The 21,287-nt window shown below is 40.9% G+C and overlaps 2 protein-coding genes across 4 annotated transcripts in view; one reads left to right on the top strand and one right to left on the bottom strand.

Moving 5' to 3' along the window:
* The window catches only part of KDM4A (lysine demethylase 4A), a 44,272-nt gene extending 30,305 nt beyond the window's left edge, over nucleotides 1-13,967 (bottom strand). The window contains exons 1-8 of one of the 3 annotated variants that reach the window (XM_058303742.1): nucleotides 13,886-13,967; nucleotides 10,615-10,792; nucleotides 7,374-7,549; nucleotides 5,629-5,743; nucleotides 4,268-4,461; nucleotides 2,096-2,145; nucleotides 1,173-1,276; nucleotides 623-760 (exon numbers count right to left, since the gene is read on the bottom strand). In XM_058303742.1, the coding sequence (XP_058159725.1) occupies nucleotides 623-760; nucleotides 1,173-1,276; nucleotides 2,096-2,145; nucleotides 4,268-4,461; nucleotides 5,629-5,743; nucleotides 7,374-7,549; nucleotides 10,615-10,752 (915 nt within the window). In that variant the 5' untranslated portion in view covers nucleotides 10,753-10,792; nucleotides 13,886-13,967. Of the gene's footprint in view, nucleotides 1-622; nucleotides 761-1,172; nucleotides 1,277-2,095; nucleotides 2,146-4,267; nucleotides 4,462-5,628; nucleotides 5,744-7,373; nucleotides 7,550-10,614; nucleotides 10,793-13,531; nucleotides 13,634-13,791 lie in introns of those variants that run through there. The other 2 variants (XM_058303744.2, XM_058303743.2) reach the window with 2 other exon arrangements.
* LOC105745337 (large ribosomal subunit protein eL21-like) lies at nucleotides 11,027-11,665 on the top strand. Its single transcript, XM_058303750.2, has one exon. The coding sequence runs from the start codon at nucleotides 11,086-11,088 to the stop codon at nucleotides 11,566-11,568; it is 483 nt and encodes a 160-aa protein (XP_058159733.1). The 5' UTR covers nucleotides 11,027-11,085; the 3' UTR covers nucleotides 11,569-11,665.
* Nucleotides 13,968-21,287: the final 7,320 nt, after the last annotated feature.

The following is a 21,287-nucleotide window of genomic DNA, read 5'->3' on the forward strand; positions in this document are numbered from 1 at the left end:
TAACCAGAAGAACTATAGGTGAGTGCACCTTAACTGCTTCCACCTCACCCGACCCCACCTCCCCCCAATTGCAAAAAAGTACGAACGTGCTCATGAAGATTATTTAAAACCCAAGCATTCTGGTTCACGGACAACACCTTCAAATGTGGAGGGAAGCAGGGGACACCTGGGGCAAGACCATCTGTTCACTAACTAGGGGTGGCATGAAGAATCATGAAAAAAGAAGCCGTGCGCTTTTTGGCCTTGGGATGGTCAACATCCACTTTCCCTCTGGTATCTGTCCAAGCTGGGACCACATAAGTCTACTCCTGGTCAAAGGTCCAGCCCTGCTGCCTGCCTAGAGAGTAAAAGTGAATCCTTTATAATTCCTCAGAGTGGCTCAATTATCAATGTGTGTGGGTGTGGTTTAACTGCTTAATGGATTTAAGCATAGAAACTTCACCTTATAATTCCCAAATCTGAATAAATTTTTAAAAGTCTTTATGAATACAAAATGTTGGCACTTTTGCACATTCCAAGCCACTCTGTTTCTGAATTCAAATGGTACAAAGAAATATTCTAATCATCCATCAACATATCTATAAGAATCTGCTCATGGAAGAAAGAAACGAAGAGGACTTACCAACACAGCTTGTTTGCCATACTCAATCCACCGCCTGGTAGCAAAATTGGTAGACTCCGCACAGTTGAAGCCATGGTTAAAGCCAGCATGGTAACCATAAGGGAAAGTGATCATAAATTCTCCAGCTTCTTGAGTCACCTGAACAAAAGCAGACTTGAAGTAGCTACATCAAATTGCCAAAAGACTACAGAACTCGAATTCTGAGTCCCAGTACTGTCACAACTTAGTTGAGTAATCAAGAATAAATCCTAAAACCAGTGGGGCCTGATGCCTTCTTCTGTAAAGTGCAAAGCTCTAACATATCACACACCATATCACAATTAACTATTCCTCTGAATTAACACTGTTGAAGGGAATCTGACTCTCCTCTCTACCCTGGAAATCTCCCTACCTTTAACACCTTTAGATGAAAGTGTTGCTATATAGTTTACTTTCAACCCATACTTGTTATACAGCAATAAACTAGAATAAAGCTTCTCTGGAAAACCTCAGACCAGAAAGGGTAGTTTCTGTCTAAGTCAAAGGACTTCTGTCTATAAAATCAGCTCACCTTGTCAAAAGGAATTCCATATTTCTTCAGCATTAAAGGGGAAATCAGGGTCATTTTATGCCGAAGAAAAGCCTCGCAGCTTTGAGCACTTCCAGGGAAAAAGCCTATTTAAGTGAAAAATAGGCACAGGTTACTATAATGTCCCACATTAGTTCTGTAACCCTGGTGTCAGATCACACTTGTGGTCTCAATCTGGATAAGGAGGGTGAGGCAATGTGATCGCCAATGACCTTTCTGGCTTTGGGCCAATTCTAAAATTCTAAGACTCTGGGCTCCTCCCACAAAGGGTGTTACATGGGTAGTCAAATTCTGTTAGGGAATGAGAACACAAAATGTCCTCTGTACTTACAAAGAGCTTTAAAACTATATAGGGTGGAGTGGGTGTAGCTCAGTGGTTGAGCACCTGCTTTGCCTACACAAGGTCCCAGGTTCAATCCCTCATATCTCCTTTTAAAAAAAAAAACTATGTAAGACCTGTCTCTATTCACCTGTATCCTCAATCTTTTGTCAATAATATATCTAGAGCATAAAGCCCTCCAAAATCTCTTAAAATAGGCTATCCGGAAGTACAAATCTATCAAAGTCCATTCCAAAAACCAAACCAAAGAGCAAAAGAATTCAAGTTAGACTTTATCATTTCGGTTTTGGACAGAAAAATCAGACCCAATCTAACTGGTATACTATCCATGGTCAAATAAACCCATACTTGAGAAAAATGAGCCCAAGACAAACAAGGAAGAAATGTGTCTCAGGACAAAGCCGGGCAAAGGCTCTGGTTTTAGCTGTTCTCCTAGGGTAACAAATCTGGCATCTAGATCACTCCCCACCTATAGAAAGGACACATAAGAATGTGACCACAGAGAATGGACATTTTAGAGCAATTAGCACAACTCATAACCCATCATATGGAGGAGACATGATACCTTTGGCAAGGCGCTCCAGCCGTTTTCCATGTTCAGGGGGAACAGAGTACCTGAAATTACAAAGGAGCATTGGACACTGAGCAGAAGACAGGCACACAGGAGCTAAGGGGCTTGTTTCCACTCTCAAAACAGCTTGAAATATCAGATTTTTTAAAAACTTGCCAACCACACAAACTAAAAGAGAATTTGTAGAAAAGAAATATTAAGACTAGGCAAGAATGGGAAGCCCACATGGAAGTGTGAATGCGTTTATTTCTTTTATAAGTCATTCAACAAGACAGGTATTGACTATATTCTATGAGCCAGAATTTATGGGACCCACAGAATGTCTCTACCCTTTATAAAGTTGTTCATGAAATGAAATTTTAAGAGAAGAAAGATAACATTATAAAATCTACGTAATTTTTTACGAGTCAGAGCCTGAAAGACCTAACTAGGGTAGAACAGAGAAAAAGTGGAGAACGAGGTGAAAAGAGACCTGGCCCTATATCTGCTATTGAATCCACTTTCCCTTTTTCTCCATAATAGCAATACTGATTATTCATTAATTAATTACCTCTACCCAGTAGGGTGTCTAGACACCACTGAAATTGCACTTCATAAAAAAACTTTTTAAAAAAGACTCTTTAAAACACTTATAACACTGTTCGACTTTAACCTTTGAAACTTGCAGTAAATATATTTTGACCTTTATAATCTATTCTAAACATTATTCCATAAAAACAAAAACTTCCCATTCCAAATAGCTTCTTTATGAAACAAAACAGAGGGGGGAGTTGAGGAAAATGTTTACCACCTAACGGACTTTGGGATTCATCAGACAGCCTTGTAGAGAAGTCTCTGGAGATCCCATTTCAGCTGATGTAAAGAGTGTATGTAATGACTAGAAACCTCTTGATATGAGAACTGAAATCCCATTTTAGGGAATTTTAGAATAAACAATAGTGAAGAAACAAAAGCTACATTCCAGAAGTCGAGCTATCAAAGGAAGGAAATGGGACAGTAGGTAGGAGGTAATCAGTGTCAAACAGTCGTCGTCCCCCTCCCCCAGATTAGAAACTACAAAACACTTGAAGGAAGAAAGGAAAATCCTTGGAAAAGCATGTGAGTGAAGATGCTAGAAAAAGAAAATGAAGATGGGATACAGTTTCAAAGACTCCCCTTACCCTGGCCCATGGTGCTCCCTCTGGCCTCTTCATTCACTTCTCACCTGGTATATGGCACCCAACCCACACTCCAGTTCCCTTAACTCATCATACTCTCTCTCAACTTAGGGTCTTTGCACATATCATTCCATTTACCTGGACACACTTCTCTCAGCCTCCCTTGTCCTAATCTCGCCACCATTCCATCCAGTTACCTCCTCATTTTTAAGGTCTGTTTAGTTAGCAGCTCCTCAAGGAAGCCTGCTCTAATCCCCACTTCTTCATTTACCACCTGATGTGGATCTACAGCTCCCACTACTTCCCATCAGAACTTTGCTCGCATCGTATGAATTTCCTCATACTTTTTACCATCTATCTCCTGACCAGTCTCCTGTCTGTGTGAGGGTAGAGATCTCATCCGTCTTATTCACTGTTTGTTTTCTGCAGCACCTTCACTAAAACACTGAGCTTTGAGAGATGGAGCAGAGAAGGGAGAGAAGAGAGAACAATGTTTGTCTTCCCAGCTAGACTAGTAACATCCTGAAGAACAAGAAGCATATGCTGAGTAGCTTTGCATTCCCTCTTATGTTAAGCATACACTGCTGCTCACCAAACATTTTTTCCATGAGGAAAAGAAAGCTTTCTATCATCTGAAGGAGGGACTCCAGTTTTGGAAGTCTGCCTCTAAGAAATGCCTCAGGCCTGTTCGGGAAATTAGAAAGCAGTGGGATAGCTTGGAATGGCCCCTGTGGCTCTCAATAACTCAGTCAACTTATGTTTCACACAATGGTATTAAGTGCCCTGCTCTCTCTAAAAGCTCTGCTATTCAACCAATTGTCTGAGCAAAAGGGCTTCAATAGCATCTCATCTCTTGAAAATATGTTTAAAATGTAGAATGCCCACCCCAAGCCTAAAGAATCAGAATCCACATTTTAACAAGATCCTGAGGTGATTCCTATGCTCTTTAAAGTTGAGAAGCCAGGCTCTATCATCAGAAGCTCCAGGGCCAACTGCAGGCTGACTTTACCAGGATTTTGGTTCGCCAAAGTGCAGGTAATTGATGCTGTATAGGTCCATGTCTTCGGTGTGCCAGGCAAAGGATGTCTTCCACATGCCAAAGTACAGGTATGGAGTGTTGACACCCTCAATGGTGATCCCACTCTCCTTTTCCACCAAGTCCAGGATAGTTTTCAGCCGGCCAATATTCCACTCATCAACATGCTGCAAGGGAAATGACAGTCCAGGGCAATCTACTTTTGAATAAAAACTGTGTCTATGAACCTAGAAATCATGGAGGAAGTTCCAGTTGAGCTGTCACCTCTAGCAAAGATGAGGAATGTCAAAATAGCATAGCATGCCTCCCTCACTTTTCACGGCCCCCATGGGAACTGAGACCATTTTATCTCCAGAGGGTAAAGACCACTTTGTGAACAATATGAGAGTATGAAAGAGTATGACAGCTCCTGTTCTAAAGTCCAGGAGGAAGAGTTTGAACTGAAGCTAAAGTAAAACATGGGAATTCACTGTACCAGTTTTGCTGCTTTTAAATTTCCACTGGTCAATGTCTTTAGTAAGAAGTCTACAATGATACCCAAATCCTTTCCGAGTTACAATGGTCAGCAAGGAGCCCACCTCCTACTAAGTATGTTCTGAATTATTTTGCCTTGCTTTTATACCTCCCACCCCAGATCCATAGAGCATCTTTCCACCATTCGTCCCTACAACCCTGACTTCCCAGCACCTAGGAAAACTATCATTAACAAACTTGGAATTTACTTTTTAAAGGCTTTGAATTATTTACAAAAATATTAAAATTAATCCGAGAATTAATCCTGAAATATCCTATTATCTAAAAACAGGCCCAAATATTCTCTGCTCTGCCATACCTAAGACAATTCCTTATGCCAAAAAGCACTACATCACGAGGCAATGCAATTTTCTAAAATAGCTCTTGCTACAGGATCAATTTGAGAGATTCTGAAAACCTAAAAATCTGAAAATCTACTTCTTAAATGTATGTTCCTTTCATTAGATTAGTCAGTCATCTTTTCTCTGCAGAAACCACAGTGCCTCTCCCCCAACATTTCATTTGCCATGATCCCACCTTTCAAGAACTCATCAGCTACCACCCACAGATTATGCTAACAGCCCCTGAAAAGAACACCACCTCACCCAATTCATATGTAGAGTGGGAGAAATAAAATTTAGTCATATGCAAAAATATCCACAATTAAGTGAGCACAGTACATCAGCTGGTGGTAGATCATTCATTTGTTCATCCAGCCATTCACCAAAAAGCTTTCAGATGCCTACTATGTGCTGGGCATGATAAAATGGAATTATATTACAAGAGTAAAAAATGCTGCAGTGGCTTCCAGTGAGTCTCACCGTTTCATAGAGAGTGCCATTCACATCTGCACCATAAATTGGGGGATTGAAAGTGAGATTTTTCCAGTATTTCCTCTCAAGCTCTTCAAATTCACTATAGCGTGGAGTACAGTACCTTTAAAAACAAATGTTAAAAAAGTATTAACCACTTACAAGGGACTAAACTCATTAAGCATTACAAATAATATGCAAACAATCCTCTGGTTCCAGGTACAGCAATACATTTCAAGTAAACAATACATAATCTTAACTTTTAAGATTCCAACATGTAGCAATTCCCTCAATGTCCCTTCCATGTGCTCTGGGACTGAAGAAGCCTGAAGATGATGATATAAATCCATCTTCCTAAAGAAGGATGATTTCTTCGAATCCCTGAAAAGACTCTACTTAAACTATACCCGGCTAGATTCAGAAATAGACTGGCCATCAGGGAGAAAATAAACTAACAAACTCGTTAGAATCAAGAACCACTAATCTCGATCTATTCACAGACAATCAAAATCAAGCAGCACATGGAGAGCTAAGGCTAACAGCATTCACTTCCCTGAACTAATGTAAAGGAAGGAGCTTCAGCAGACTCATTTGTGTTTCACTGCTATGCCATAGCTAAAATTCAAAAAATACTTAAAAACATAAAATTTTTAATAAAAATATAGAAAGATTTTTTCATATCAAACATTCTATTTCAGGAAATGTATATCCTACCTCCCACTAACCTGTTTTACAAATTTAAAATTTTACCTACTAGGTTTTCTTAAAGGTGGCTTTAAGATTTCGGTTATCAATAAAACTGCAAGACCTCAGTTAGAATTGAAGTAAATCAAATGGAAAGAAGGCAAAGAGTAGAAATAGAAAAAGCAAGACCTGATGACAGAGAGGAAAGAGAGAGAGATGATAAACACACAAACTGAAGCCCCCAGAAGTGTGAAGACTGGCAAGGTAAGGATTAAGGTCTGGGTTTATTCATAGTAAAGGCGCAATTAGTCTAACTGGCTGAAATCAAGACATGCAGAGATCAAAAAGTCTCAGGAAAAGAAGCAAGGAAGAAGGGAGGCATCCCCGTGGAAACTCAAAATTAAGGACTAGCATGGAAAAGAAGATCCAGTAAAGAGGATTACAAAGAAGCAGTCAGAGCAGAATGAGAGAAACGAAATAAATTTTTCATGAATCTGAGGTAAAAATGAGAGCCAAATACTAAAAACAGCAGGGCAAGACAACTGGCCTAAACAAAGAAAGAAGTTTCTGAAAGAGAATGGATCACACAGATGAGGTGACAGAAAACAGCAACCAGCTTGTAGTTTATTCACACCTTGTTACTGTCAAACCAACAGAATAGCAGCTAGATGGCTATTGAGGAGTCTGAGCATCTTTAAAGAAAGAAGGGCCCAGAGAGAAGAGACAAGTTGAAACCACTAAAGCCACTTTTGATAAACAGGTTGTCAATACATCTGGCAAAAGCTCCTTTTGCACAATCTCCAACTTTCTCCTTTGTTACTGAAACAAAAAAGCAACCTACCAGAGTCAGAAAGTTATTTGATGGAAAACTTTTGATGGAAAACAACAAGATAACTTTATGTAAGAACATGGGCAAGTTTAGACTGTGAAACAGTACTAAGAGGAGAAATGCTCCCACAAGAGAGCAAAAAGGGAGACAGAAGCTTGACCTGAGGAAACAGTTCTTCAAAAGATGGTGACAGCTGGGAGGATAAGGTATTAGGAAAAGGGAGAAAAGCGTTTTCACTTACTTATCACTATTGGCTATCTTGCGGAACTCTCTAACAGTCATGGCTTTCTTCTGTATGTTGTACTGAGTAAAGAGTCCAGACTGCCCAGTTACCAGCTGTTGGATGGGGGCAGGAATGACCAGATCATCAATATCATCATAGGAAGCTCGTGGTTTCCACTCCTTTGGAGGAACAACCTGCAAGGAACAGAAGAAACACAGAGACAGATCAGAAACCAGGGAAGCTGGTCAAAGTCCTGGAAGTAGGTAGACTACTACCCAACATAATAGTGAAGTTTACTAGAAAGTTATTTCTACTTAATGATGCTCAAACACAGTATACACTATTATGCTGACCCTAATCTAGTTCTGCCACTAACTAGCTGCCTGGTTCCAATGGCCTCAGGCAAGCAATACTTGTTTTCAGCTTCAGAATCTTATCTGGACACAAAGAAAGGAGGTTGAAAAGTTAATTGTCTCCCTATCTAACAATCCAGGGCTCCCTTTTAAAAACAACAATACAATTTTACTTGATTTAGTCAACTTTACTTGATTTAGTCAACTCTAGACTCTTAAAAGGTTGACAGGAACCTCCTTCTCTCACAGACCAAATTATAGTCTATACAGAAGCTTAATGTTCTTAGAAACATACTTTTGAGCAGTTCAATAAATTAAGGTCCATCCATTCTATGGAATAGTACACAGTTGTTTTTTCAATTAGTCTAATATGCTACATTTCATGTAAGAAGGGGGAAAACAATGCATATACATGCTAGTATTGCCTAAGAAAATACAGGAATGATACAAAAGAAACTACAGAGAAAGAAAGGGAGTAAGACGTCGCGATATCTGTCTTCTTAAGGCATTTTGTCTTTTCACCCATGTAGTTATATTACCTATTTAAATAATAATAGTTAACAAAATAATTAACATAATAAATGAACTGAGCCCATAATTGACCTAGAGAGAGGAATATATGCTATAAAGGAAAAGGAAGAGAGGGAGGGAAGAAGAGAGGAGGAACACAGGAACACATATGGCAAGATCCTATTCTCTTTAGAAACCAAAACAAACAACACTGTCTTATTTGTGTGTGAGCAGAGCAAAAGGTGTAGGAGATACACCAATCAGATACTGCTGATTACCTTTAGAGATGGCACTGAAGAAGACAGGTGGAGATTAACCTTTTCTTTCTAGAGCTATAAATTATATCTGACTTGGAACTGTCTTAATCTATGAAAATAAAACCCCAAAAAATTGTCCTTTGGAAAAAAGTAAGAGTCTTACTGCTTCTCTCTGCTATTAACCCTGCAGTAGCTTTATCTGCATGTAAGAGTAAATATGAGGGAAAGGGGAGAGAAATAAATAAAAAATAAATCTAAAAAAAAAAAAAGAGTAAATACGGAAATGCCTCAAGCTTCAGGAAAGGCACCAGAGTCCAAGGACTTTTTGGTCCTCAACTTTGTAATCGATGTCCTTGCTTTCTTTAATCAAACTGAAAATGAAATACATGCAAATAGTAGGAAATTCAATCAGTATAAAACAGTATAGTTACACGGTGTTACTAATAGGGTTGTATGGAAAATACATACCAAATGTATGCTGAGGACCACAGTTGGTGGTACTAGTCTGATAATATTCTTTCAAAATCTTTTCAACAAATATTCCACAACAGTGCAAAGTGTTAATGGAGGGGTGATGTATGAGAATTCTGTACACTATGCATGATTGTTTTATAAACTCACAACTTCGCTAATAAAAAATATATGTTTAAAAAAAAAGACCAAAAAAGGCAGTATAGTTAAAAAGTTTCCTCCTGGCTCAGACTGAATGCTCTGTCTCTGAGTTTCTTCGTTTCATCTTTGGGAATTCAAGAATATACCAAGGGGGAAGTGGATGTGGCACAAGCGATTGGGCTCCCATCTACCACTTGGGATGCCCTGGGTTCGATGCCCAGGCACTCCTGGTGAAGGCAAGCTGGTGCCACAGAGAGCTGATGGCCTGCACCGCAAAGAGCTGAAGGCCCACACTGCAGTAAGCTGGCGCAGCAAGATTATGCAACAAAGGGAGATGCAGAGGAGAGACAGTGAGAGACACAGCAGACCAGGGAGCTGAGTTGGCTGAAGGAACTGAGTGCCTCTCTCCCACACGGGAAGGTCCTGGCATCACTTCCCAGTCCCTCCTAAAGAGAAAGATGAGTAGAAAACACAAGCAGACACACAAAGAATACATAGTAAATGGACACAGAGAGCAGACAGCGAGTGCAAACAACAACAATGGGGGAGTGATAAATGAAGGAATAAAAAAGTGTATTCACTAGAGAAAAAAATTTTTTAAAAAAGATTATACCAAAGGATTGTATGATATACAAATATATCTCAATAAAACTGCTAAAAAATAATAATAAGGGAAGCGGATGTGGCTCAAGCATCACACCTACCACATGGGAGGTCCCAAGTTTGGTTCCCAGTGCCTCCAAAAGACAAGCAAGACAGCAAGCTGATGCAACGAGATGACGCAACAAGGAGACAGAAGGAGGAAACAATGAGATACACAACAAGCAGAGAGTGGAGGTGGCTCAAGAGATTAGGCACCTTCCTCCCACATGGGAGGTCCTGGGTTTGGTTCCTGGTGTCTCCCAAAAAGAAGTTAAGCAGACAGAGAGCACACATTGAACAGATACAGAAAGCAGATAGCAAGTGCAAACAACAAGGCGGGGGATAAATCTTTTAAAAAATAATAATAATTTTAACTAATCAACTCACAAGAGAAAGAAGGACAAACCACACAATTTTAAATTATAAAGACCAGAATATTCATGTTAGTGACCAGTGTACTCTCCCTCCTTGAAGAAAGTTCACATGAAAAAGTCACATTATTATCAGAGTGCTGGATGAGACTGAAACCACAGAAAGAGAAGATGGATGGCATAACTGCTCAGTGACAGATTAAAAAAAACACTAAAGTATTCGTCCCCACCACGGGGACCATGAGGACCATGAGGACCAAAACACCAGAGCAGCCACCTGGAGAAACTAGCTCTGTACTGTCTTGTTTTTGAAGATTTCAAGCAGCTCTCTTCCTACCTAAAAGCAATCATTCTTCAGATGCTAACAAAAGGAATTAACTTGCAAACAGAATAGTAAATACTTATCACCCTCTCTGACTTGCAGTAAAATTCCAGTTCTTCCGGCCTTTGTTTAGGAAAAATCTTACTGCTGCCCTCCATAACAAAAGTCATGTTAAACAATTCCACCCCTTACCTTGGCCAGTCCAGCCCGATGAGCTCCTTGAGATTCAATGTAGGCAATATATCGACTGAAGTTTCGAAACTCCTCCATGGTGGGATAAAAAGTCATAATCCGAGCACTGGGATTCAGGGATTCGGATTCAGAAGCCATTTTTCCCTCCTTTTTGAACTCACTCTGGTTGGGTAGGAATCTAAAGAAATATAGTAAAAGCATAAAATGATACAAAACGTAATAAAAATTAAAAGCTAGAATGTCAGTCTTGGTAATAGTAAAAGATGATGTAGAAATTCTGAAGAAGCATTAAGACTTCACACCTGGAATCTGCCTCCAGAAAAGTTATTTAAAAGAAACTGATGTCAAAATCCAAATACGATAGTAAATCACAAATTTGCAATAATGTAAAAACCACTATATGGATATGTGGATATAAGACTGAAATAAGCCCTTTCGGCCGGAACCGCCATCTTGCAGTAATTCGCCAAAATGACAAACACAAAGGGAAAGAGGAGAGGGACCCGCTATATGTTTTCTAGGCCTTTTAGAAAACATGGAGTTGTTCCTTTGGCCACATATATGCGAATCTACAAGAAAGGTGATATCGTAGACATAAAGGGAATGGGCACTGTTCAAAAAGGAATGCCCCACAAATGTTACCATGGCAAAACGGGAAGAGTCTACAATGTTACCCAGCATGCTGTTGGTATAGTGGTAAACAAACAGGTTAAGGGCAAGATTCTTGCCAAGAGAATTAATGTACGCATTGAGCATATTAAGCACTCTAAGAGCCGAGATAGCTTCCTAAAACATGTGAAGGAAAATGATCAAAAAAAGAAGGAAGCTAAAGAGAAAGGTACCTGGGTCCAACTGAAACGCCAGCCTGCTCCACCCAGGGAAGCACACTTTGTGAGAACTAATGGAAAAGAGCCTGAGCTACTGGAACCTATTCCCTATGAATTCATGGCATAAGTGATGTTAAAAAAATAAATAATAAAAGATTTGTGGATTGTAAAAAAAAAAAAAAAAAGACTGAAATAAAATACACTGAGAAATTAAAAAAAAAAAAGAACCTGATGTATCAAAATTCTATGTATTCAAATATCATTTAAATGGAGACAGTGTTTCAGATATAAAAGGGGAAACTATAACTATTTGGTTGTTGAGCCTAACAATACAACTAACCTATTCATACTTTATCCTTTTATCTTTTCAAGTTACTCCCGAGTCACACCTTAGTAATGCCTTCCCAAAGTATTAAACATAAAGTACTTCAACCAGATTAACAAAGTCACCTATGGGGTCCCTTCTAGGATACAGGTTTCAAACAGGATTCTAGATTCCTTAAAAAAAGTTACTTGGTTACAAAGTTTAAGGGTTTAAAACTACTTTGTTATCAGTAGCATAAGCTATGTTGTTGTTGTTGTTGTTTTTACAAATACACATTTTTTCTCCATCCCCCATAACCTCTAATCTGCTTTCTATCTCAGCAAAGTTGGTATGTCTAGTCATCCCTTTTAAGTGATACCATATATTTGTAAGCTATCACTTTTAAAACCTTAAAGTGAATTTGTTCCCCCATCTAAACAAAATGCAGTTTCAGCAGTACTTAATGAAGTCAAGCTAGAGACTAGTTAAACTGTACTGTATCCAGAACTCAAAGGACAAAATTTAACCAGGCAATAAACTAGCAAAAGAGGGCAAACTTCATAACTGACTGAGAAGATTAAATTAATACTTTATTTCCATTTTAGAGGAGGCCTTCAGCTAAGTAGGTGTGCTACCCATCAACTGGTAACACAATAGACCTTTTCAACGGAAAAAGAACAAAGCTTATCAACTAAAAGGAGCCAGTTAATAGAAGCAAAAACAGTATGCCCTTTCCCCTACCCAACCTCCTCACCAAGAGTCCGGCAGTTCTTAACCAACCTGGGTCCCAAAGCCATGGCAGCCCATTTCCAAGAGTCCCATTGAGTGCTGGACAGCGCTCAGAGGGGGGAAACTGTTCCCAACCTACCACCAAAAATAACAACGCTGTGCTCCTGGCCAGGTGCTTTTCGTGCACCTTGCCAAAACTTTGCATGGCAGGTAAGCTGTTATGCCTGTTTTACATACTAGGAAATTTGCCCACATTCGTGAAATGCATTTCTAGTGCTCTATTACTCTATGATACATCATAACCTCCACCTACACTAAGTCTTTCGTAAGGGAGAGCCAAGTGTGGAAGAATCTGAAGCTTGCTCAATAGAGGACCCTCTTTAAAATAAATAAAAAGAATTTTTAAAAACCTCACTTTTGCAAATTTTACAAAAACATATATGCTCTTGTGAACACGGTGTTAGGGTTCCCCACACACACACTGCCCCCGGGCCTTGGAAGGGGCCCAGTTCATCTATCTCTGGCCCTATTCATCCTTGTATGCCTAGAATCAAGAACAATGCATGGCCGAGCTGGCACTCGATAACTGTTGAATAACTGATTTCCTAGCCATCATCTCTTACTCAGGCCCTTTCTTCTACCCCAGGCTTTCCTTCCCCCGTCTATTCCCTGCTGAAAGCTCCCATTCCCTGACACCTTCACTCTCCGCATCCTGCAACAAAGCCTAAAGGTTCCAGAGCACAGGCTTCGGAATCAAAACCACTGATTACATATCCGGTCTCTGCCATTCATTAGTTGTGTGACCTTGGCTGTGAGAGCTGTCTGCGCCTTTTCCTCATCTGTAAAATGGGGATCCCAACCCCCTGCTGTAGGGCTGCTGTGATTAAGTCCGATGATGCAAGCGAAACGCTCAGCACTAGGCCCGGTACTCAACCTCTCAATACAGGTAGCTGTTGCTAACAACAGCCTCGAACTCCCGCCCCCTCCCCTCCGAGTCGAGTCCGCGGCCCTCGCTCCACAGGTAGCACCCCCCGCGCTCACGGTGCGCGTAACTCACCGCGTAGTGGTCCAGCCCCTCCCGGCCCCGCCGCTTAGGCGAGTGAGGCCCGGCCACAGGAAGAAGAAAATAAGGCCCTATAGGTCCGCCCCCCTTCCCGATGTCCATTGGCCATAGAAGATTGGAAAGGGCCAATCTCAGAATCCATTTTAGAAGCTCCTTTTCCCATTGGCCAGAATCATGCCTATCATGCACCCCAGAAAGAACTCCCCGCCCCTCCCCCATCGGGGCTCAAGATCACAGCTACAGCAGCGACAAACCTAAACAATTCCAAATCCTGTGGTTATCGCTTAGAGCCCACGGCCTCCGCAGGGCTTAGGCTCGACTTCTACTGTCACCCTTCGCCACACATACCGATTTCCCAGCCGGTACAGGACGAAGCTCCGCCTCCCCTAAAAGTCGGCTTCTGCGCAGCCGCATAGTGCCCCTAGGAGTCAACCAATCCGAGGACCTTTATAAGCCTTCAAACAGCCAATGAGTACGCGCTGCAGCCGCCTCCGAATCCGGAATCTCAATCTGCTCAACCTATGAGCGCCGGCCCGGGCTGTTGCCAGGAGGAAATGCTGTACCTCCTGGGACCGCGGCCACTGAGCGCCTAGGCTGGGTGGTGGAGCTAGCCAATCGTAGGCGGGTTTGTGGCCATCCATAACTAATCATGGTTGAAAAAGAATGGTACCGAGAAATGGGAAGTTCGGGCAGGTGGGTAAGGGCGGTGAGTTTGTGGCAGGGTGTTCACAAAAGGGTGAGGCAAAGTCTTCAGAGGATGATTTGCACCCTCTTCCGAGATCAGGGAGTTCCTGATAAGGTGACCAACTTGTCCTTCTTTGCCTGGACGGGGCTCGGGTCCGAAACTAAATGTCCCGTGTGCTGGGAACCCGCTCAGTCCTCGGCACACCGGGGACGGTTGGTCACACTGCTTCCTGAGGACAATTAGGAGCAGTTCCTGAAGGGGAGAGAGGCCTGAGGGTCGTTAGGACAGGTCCTGAGGGGAGGGGAGGCGTCCTTAGGGTCATTAGATGCCGTTTCTCAGTCAGCGGGGAGTTGGGGGTCATTAGGAGCAGCTCTTGGAGAAGTGGAAGACCCAGGGAGTCATTAGAGGCACTTCTGGAGGGCGAGGGGGATCCAAGAAGTCATTAGGAACGGTTAGTGAGTCCCTTAAGGAGCTCTCTGATAGTCCGGGGGAGGTGAGGAGGCAGCCAGGACACCCTTATAAGCCAACTAGGGAGGTAGAATACCCACAACCAAAGTCTTAAAAAATAAAAATTTAAAAAGTACGAAATGACCCAGAGAAGGGCAATAGTGTAGTATACTGGAAAGAGCCATAGAGTCAGACCTGTCTTCAAAACCAGGGCATTCCTCCAAACCTAGTAAATTTCCTCCCATCAGTAAAATGGAAAAGATAATACCTGCCTTGCAGGATTGTTGTGAAAATGAGAGTTAAGGTATGTTGGCCAAAAAAGATGGTATTACATGAAATAGTATGGAATTATACTAGTCATAATTGGGGCTGGGCACATTATTCCTGAAAAAAAAAAATTCCAAGGCCTTTTTCAAAAAAGGCAAGGGAATGACTGTTGGGTAGGCAACCTATAGTCTTGCACAACGGCTATAAAGTTTTTCTCTCTTGACCTGGTAAAGCGATATGTTAGATAATTAAATTGTGTAGCTCGCCAAATTGCTAAGAATCCAATTAGGATACATAATGAGGAAAACCATCTCAAATCATGCAGCAAAGATAATACAACACCTTCTAGCACAGGATGCTGCATCTTGCTTGAGGACTCCAGTGTCCTGAACTTGGATACAGTTGCTAGCACTGTTGTCACTACTGGCTGCTCTACAACTGGATCTTACTTCTACTGCTGCCAAAGAGGATTTTCCAAGATCCCTGCTACTTTGTATCACTAACTTCCAGCTACTTTGTGCATTTCATGGGCAGAGCCTAGGTCACCTTCCGTTCACATTGCATTTCTCTGCCAAGTTTATATCAGTCTCCTTCTTAAGCTCATCTGTTCCTTTGCATATATGGTGATAAAAGTCAATCATGGTTACTTCAAGACCAGGCAGGGAAAGATAGGGGAACCCAAGCAATAGTTCTGGTGTATTGATATTGGTATTGATCTGGATAGCGGTTACACTGGTGCATTTACATTATAAAAATTCACTGAACTGTACAATTACAAGTTGTGTGTAACATTCTATGTATTCTGTGTATGTTATACCTTAATTTAAAAGAATGAGAAAGAAAAAATGGGCAAGAGTTGAATAGAAAGTTCTCCAAAGGAAATATACAAGTGTCCAATAAGCACATGAAAAGATACTCAACATATTTAGCTATTAGAGAAAAACAAACCAAAATCACAATGAGGGAAGCTGATGTGGCTCAGGTGACTGAGCTCCCACCTACCACATGGGAGGTCTGCGGTTCAGTACCTGGTGCCTCCTATAGAAGGCAGCAAGCTGGCGTTAGGGCAGGCATGGCAAGCTGACACAACAAGGTGATAGAACAAGAGACACGAGAAGAAAAAAGATGAGAGAGAACAAAAAGCAGGGAGCAGAGGTTTCCAGTGCCTCCAAAATTAAAAAGAACAAGACAGTGAGCTGATGTGATAGGCAGGCATGGCAAGCTGATGCAACAAGATGACCCAACAAGAGACACAAGAAGAAAAAGCATAATGAGAGACAACAAAGCAGGGAACAGAGGTGGCTCAAATGATTAGGCACCTCCCTCTCACATCAGAAGTCCTGGGTTCAATTCCCGTTGCCTCCTAAAAGACACAGCACACAATGAGTGCAAACAACGAGGGGGTGGGGAGAAATAAATAACTAAAATAAATCTTTAAAAAAACAATGAGATACAACTTAACACGCACTGGAATGACGACTGTTTTGTTTTTTTTAAATAGGAAATTACCAGTGTTGGGGAGGATGTGGAAAGACTGCTAGTTCAATGTGGAAATGTAAAATGGTGCAGCTGCTCTGGCAAACAGTTTGGTAATTCCTCAGAAAGTTAAATACAGAATTACCATATGACCCAGCAACCCCACTTCTAGATATCTGTCCAAAAGAATTGACAGCAGGAACTTGGACAGATATTTGCTCACCAATGTTCATAGCCACATTATTCACAATTGCCAAGTGGTGGAAGCAACCCAAGTGTCCACCAACAAATGAATGGATAAACAAAATGTGGTACAGAAGTGGGTATAGCTCAGTGGTGAGTGTGCACTTCACATACATGAAGTCCAGGATTCAGTCCTTGTTACATTCTTAGGGAAAAAAAGTGTTATATACATACAATGAATATTACTCAGCTATAAAAGTGAATGAAATTCTGAGATATGTGACAACATGGATGAACATTGAAGACATCATGTTGAGTGAAATAAGCCAGACACGAAAGGACAAATATTGTATGGTCTCACTGATATGAAATAATTAGGATATACAAATGCATAGAGTCAGAAACTAGAATAGTTTCCAGAGGTTGGAGTGGGGATGGGAAATAGCGAGTTAATTCTTAATTGGTATAGTTTCTGATTGGGGTGATGGAAAGTTTTGGTAATGGATGGTGGTGATTGTAGCACAACATTGTGATGTAATTAACACTACTAAATTGTATATTTGAAAGTGGTTAAAATGGGAAAATTTAGGTCATATAAATGTTAACAGAAAACAAGTTTTCTTTAAAAAAAGTAGCAAACATAGAATTGTGCAACACAAAGTATGAATCCTAATGTAAACTATCAACTATAGTTAATGTATAATTATAATATTGTTTATCAATTGTAGCAAAGTACCACATTAACGCAAAATGTTAATAGGGAAAACTTGCATGTAAGGGAGGGTATGTGCGAACTCTGTACTTCTTCCATGATTTTTCTGCAAAACTACAACTACTGTAATAAAAAGAGGGAAAGAAGGATATGTTGATATCCTTATGGCTCTCCATCCTTTGTCCTCTTCCCTCTCATTCTTCAAACTCTCTTTGGGTGTTTCTGGTTCCACAACTCACTGGTTGTATGAGCTAGGACAAGTTCCTTAATTTCTCTAATCCTCAGTTTTCTCATAACTAAAATTGAAATAGAACTAGTCCTTCCCTTTCTTGGTTGTGAGAATAAGTGAGATAATGCAGACAAAACACATAGAAATCTAATTAGCATGTAATAAGTACTCACTGTTAGCTATGATGATGGAAAATGATCGTGATGGTGGCATTGATACAAAGCACTGAGTGCAGATCCTGAAACAAGAGTTAGTACATGTCCACTCTGAGGCTTACTTCATATGATGTGCACACTGATGCCACCCATTCTATACGGCAACACAATCTTCTCCCCTGAGCTCAGATCCACACATACCTCTATCTCTGGACCTCCCCCTGAATATCCTACAGGTACCTCAAATCCACATACCCAGAAAACAACCAATCTTGCCCCACAAATAAGGTCTGCCTCCTAGGTTTCCTTTTTAGTGGAGCAGCCATCCACCCAACCATCTAAGTCAGAAACCAGTATGCCATTCCTTGATTCAGTCCCTTACCTCGCCCTGTACAGAATTCTACAAAGCAAGTGTTTTAGAAGTGCATGGATTTGTTTATATGTCCCTTTTCCTCCAATAAAGTCTCTCAAAAATATCACTTCTCTTTAATTGGTAGTATCATTAAGAAGTGTGTTCCATTGCCAGGAAAAACAAACAAATAAAAAACCTGCCAACAGCAGCCTAAACAAATACAAGTGTATTTGCTCACATAGTAAGTCTAGGTGTGGGCATTTGCTGATACTATCTCGGTCCTCAACAAAGTTATCCAAGATATAGGCTCTATCCATCTTTCTCTACCATCCTTCATATCTTTGCTTTGGCCCTCATGTGTGTCATCTTCCGGTTGTAAGATGACTACTGCAGCTCCAGACAGCCTGTCCACATTCATGAGTGATAAAGGAGGAAAGGGACAGTGTAGCAGTGTAGCATAACCATTGATATGGTTATGAATTCCAAAAATAGATATTGGATTATGTTTGTAATCTGGTCTGTACCTGGGTATGATTAAGTTATGATTAGGACTCTGATTGGACCACGTCATTAGGGTATTGATTCCCATCCATTGGTGGCAAAGGACAGAGTTGGGGGTTTTTGATGTTGGAGTTTTGATTTGGAGTTTGATGCTGGAGTCTTGAGCTGGAGCCCTGGGAAGTAAGAACACAGAAGAAAGAGAAGCAAACCCTGGGAAGGGAGGACCTAAGCCAGGAAAGGAACACAGAGGAATAGAGGAGACTCCTTAGACAAGGCAGAAACCCCAGGGAGAGAGATAGAGCTGTTTGCCTGATAGTCTAAGATAACCTTGTGGAGAAAACAAAGGCCCAGAGCCCAGACAGAAGCAAGACCTTGGAAGAGAAGAACCCAGGAAGCCTGAACCCTGGCAGATGTTGGCAGCCATCTTGCTCCAACATGTGGCAAAAGACTTTGGTGAGGGAAGAAACGTATGCTTTATGGCCTAGTATCTCTAAGCTCTTACCCCAACAGACTGCTGGTATTTTGCATCAGCACCCCTCTGGCTGACTAATACACTATCCAACAATAAAAAGGAATGAAATACTGATACAGGGAAGTGGTTGTGGCTCAACTGATAGTGTCTGCCCACCATATGGAGGGTCCAGGTTTCAATACCCAGGGCCTCCTAACCCATGTGGTGAGCTGGCCCACACACCAGGAGTGATGTGCCACGTAGGGGTACCCCATGCATAAGGAGTGTGTCCCACAAGGAGAGCCGCCCTGCGCAAAAAAAGTGCAGCCCGCCCAGGAGTGGTGCTGCACACACGGAGAGTTGACACCGCAAGATGATGCAACAAAAAGAGACAGATTCCCAGTGCCACTGACAAGAATGCAAGTAGACACAGAAGAACACACAGCGAATGGACACAGAGAGCACTACAAAAAGAAGTGACACAGTTTCCCAGTGCCACATGACAAGAATGTCAGCAGACACAGAAGAACACACAGCAAATGGACACAGAGAGCAGACAACAGGGAGAAAGGGGAGAGAGATAAAATAAATCTTAATTAAAAAAAGAAAAGAAATACTGATACATGCTACAATAAGGATAAATCTCAGAAACATTATGGTCAGTGAAAGAAGCCAAACACAAAAGATCACAGGTTATTTGATTCCATTTATGGGAAGTGTCCAGAAAAGAGAAACCTATAGAGAAATTGGATTAATGGTTGACTGGAACTGAAGATGAGAACAGAGATTAATTGTAACCAGGCATAAGGGATCTTATTGGGGTGATGGAAATGTTCCAAAACAGGATTGGGTGATGGCTGCGCCACTTGGAAAATTTATTAAAAATAATTAAATTGTACGCTTAAAATGGGTTAATTTATGATATGTAAATTAGACCTCAAGGTTTTTAAAATAGAAAAATATTAATGACTATATATCTAAACCTGTATATAAAACACTTAGCACAGTGTTTAGAACATAATAAGAGCTCAATAAATGTAGTTAACTCTTTTTAAGCTAATATTATGACCATATTATTGTTATGTAATGCCTATTATGTGCTAGGCATTGTGCTGTGTGCTGGATAAAGTCAAGCTCCAGAAAAGAATTCCTAGGTTAAGAGCATGGCATAAACAGGGTTTTGTCTTCAAATCCTGCTACCAATGCTAGCAAGTTACTCTAAAGTTTATTCACCCCTGTTCTTTTCCTTCATAGCAACTACATTAGTAAGTTTATTCATTTGTGTGGGTACTTGTTTCTTGTCTGTTTCCCTCACTAAATTGTAAGCACAATGAAGGTTGGGAAAGGTTTGTTTCAATCATTACTGGCAGCTGACTCTGGGAGATTCTGGGAGACCTTTCGCTTTTCTGATAAAAGGAATAGTTACTGCCAATACTGTCTGTATTAGTCAGCCAAAGGGGTGCTGATGCAAAATACCAGAAATTGGTTGGTTTTATAAAGGGTATTTATTTGGGATAGGAGCTTAAAGATACCAGGCCATAAAGCATAAATTACGTCCCTCACCAAAGTCTATTTTCATGTGTTGGAGCAAGATGGCTGCTGACGTCCGTGAGGGTTCAGGCTTCCTGTGTTCCTCTCTTCCAGGGTCTTGCTTTTTTCCCTCTGTGTGCTTACTTCCTGGGGCTCCAGCTTAAGGCTTCAGCATCAAACCTCACCCCTTGGTGGGTGGGGACTCAATGCCCTACTGATGTGGCCCAATCAAAGCCCTAATCATAACTGAACCATGCCCAGGTACAGACCAGTTTACAAACATAATCCAATATCTATTTTTGGAATTCATAAGTATATCAAACTGCACAGATAGTATTCCATTGAAGTATTCTACAGTCCGATCGACATTTGGGTTATTTCCACTTTTTGGTTATTATCAATGAATAGTGCCATAAAACATTTACAAGCAAGTCTTGTGTAAGTGGATGTTTTTATTTCTCTTAGGTAGATAACTAGGCGTGGAATTGCTGGGATGTATGGTAAATTTGTTTGCCAAGTTGTTTTCCTAAGTGGCTATGTCATTCACATTCCCATCAGCAATATATGAGGGGGATTTTGCTACATCCTTGCCAATAGTTGTATTGTCTAGCTTCCTGATTTAAACATTCTAGTGGGTGTAATGGTATCTTGTTGTGTATTAACTTTTTTATTTTAAAGAAGTTTTAGATCACATAAATATTGCATAAAAAATATAGGGGATAGCCATATGCCCCATCCCTCCCCCTCCCACATTATAATTTT

Source organism: Dasypus novemcinctus, chromosome 9, assembly GCF_030445035.2.
Source record: "Dasypus novemcinctus isolate mDasNov1 chromosome 9, mDasNov1.1.hap2, whole genome shotgun sequence".
Classification (NCBI taxonomy): domain Eukaryota; kingdom Metazoa; phylum Chordata; class Mammalia; order Cingulata; family Dasypodidae; genus Dasypus; species Dasypus novemcinctus.

Excerpts from the sequence above, each read along its gene's own strand:
- LOC105745337 (XM_058303750.2), top strand. The coding sequence starts at position 11,086 with ATGACAAACACAAAGGGAAAGAGGAGAGGGACCCGCTATATGTTTTCT.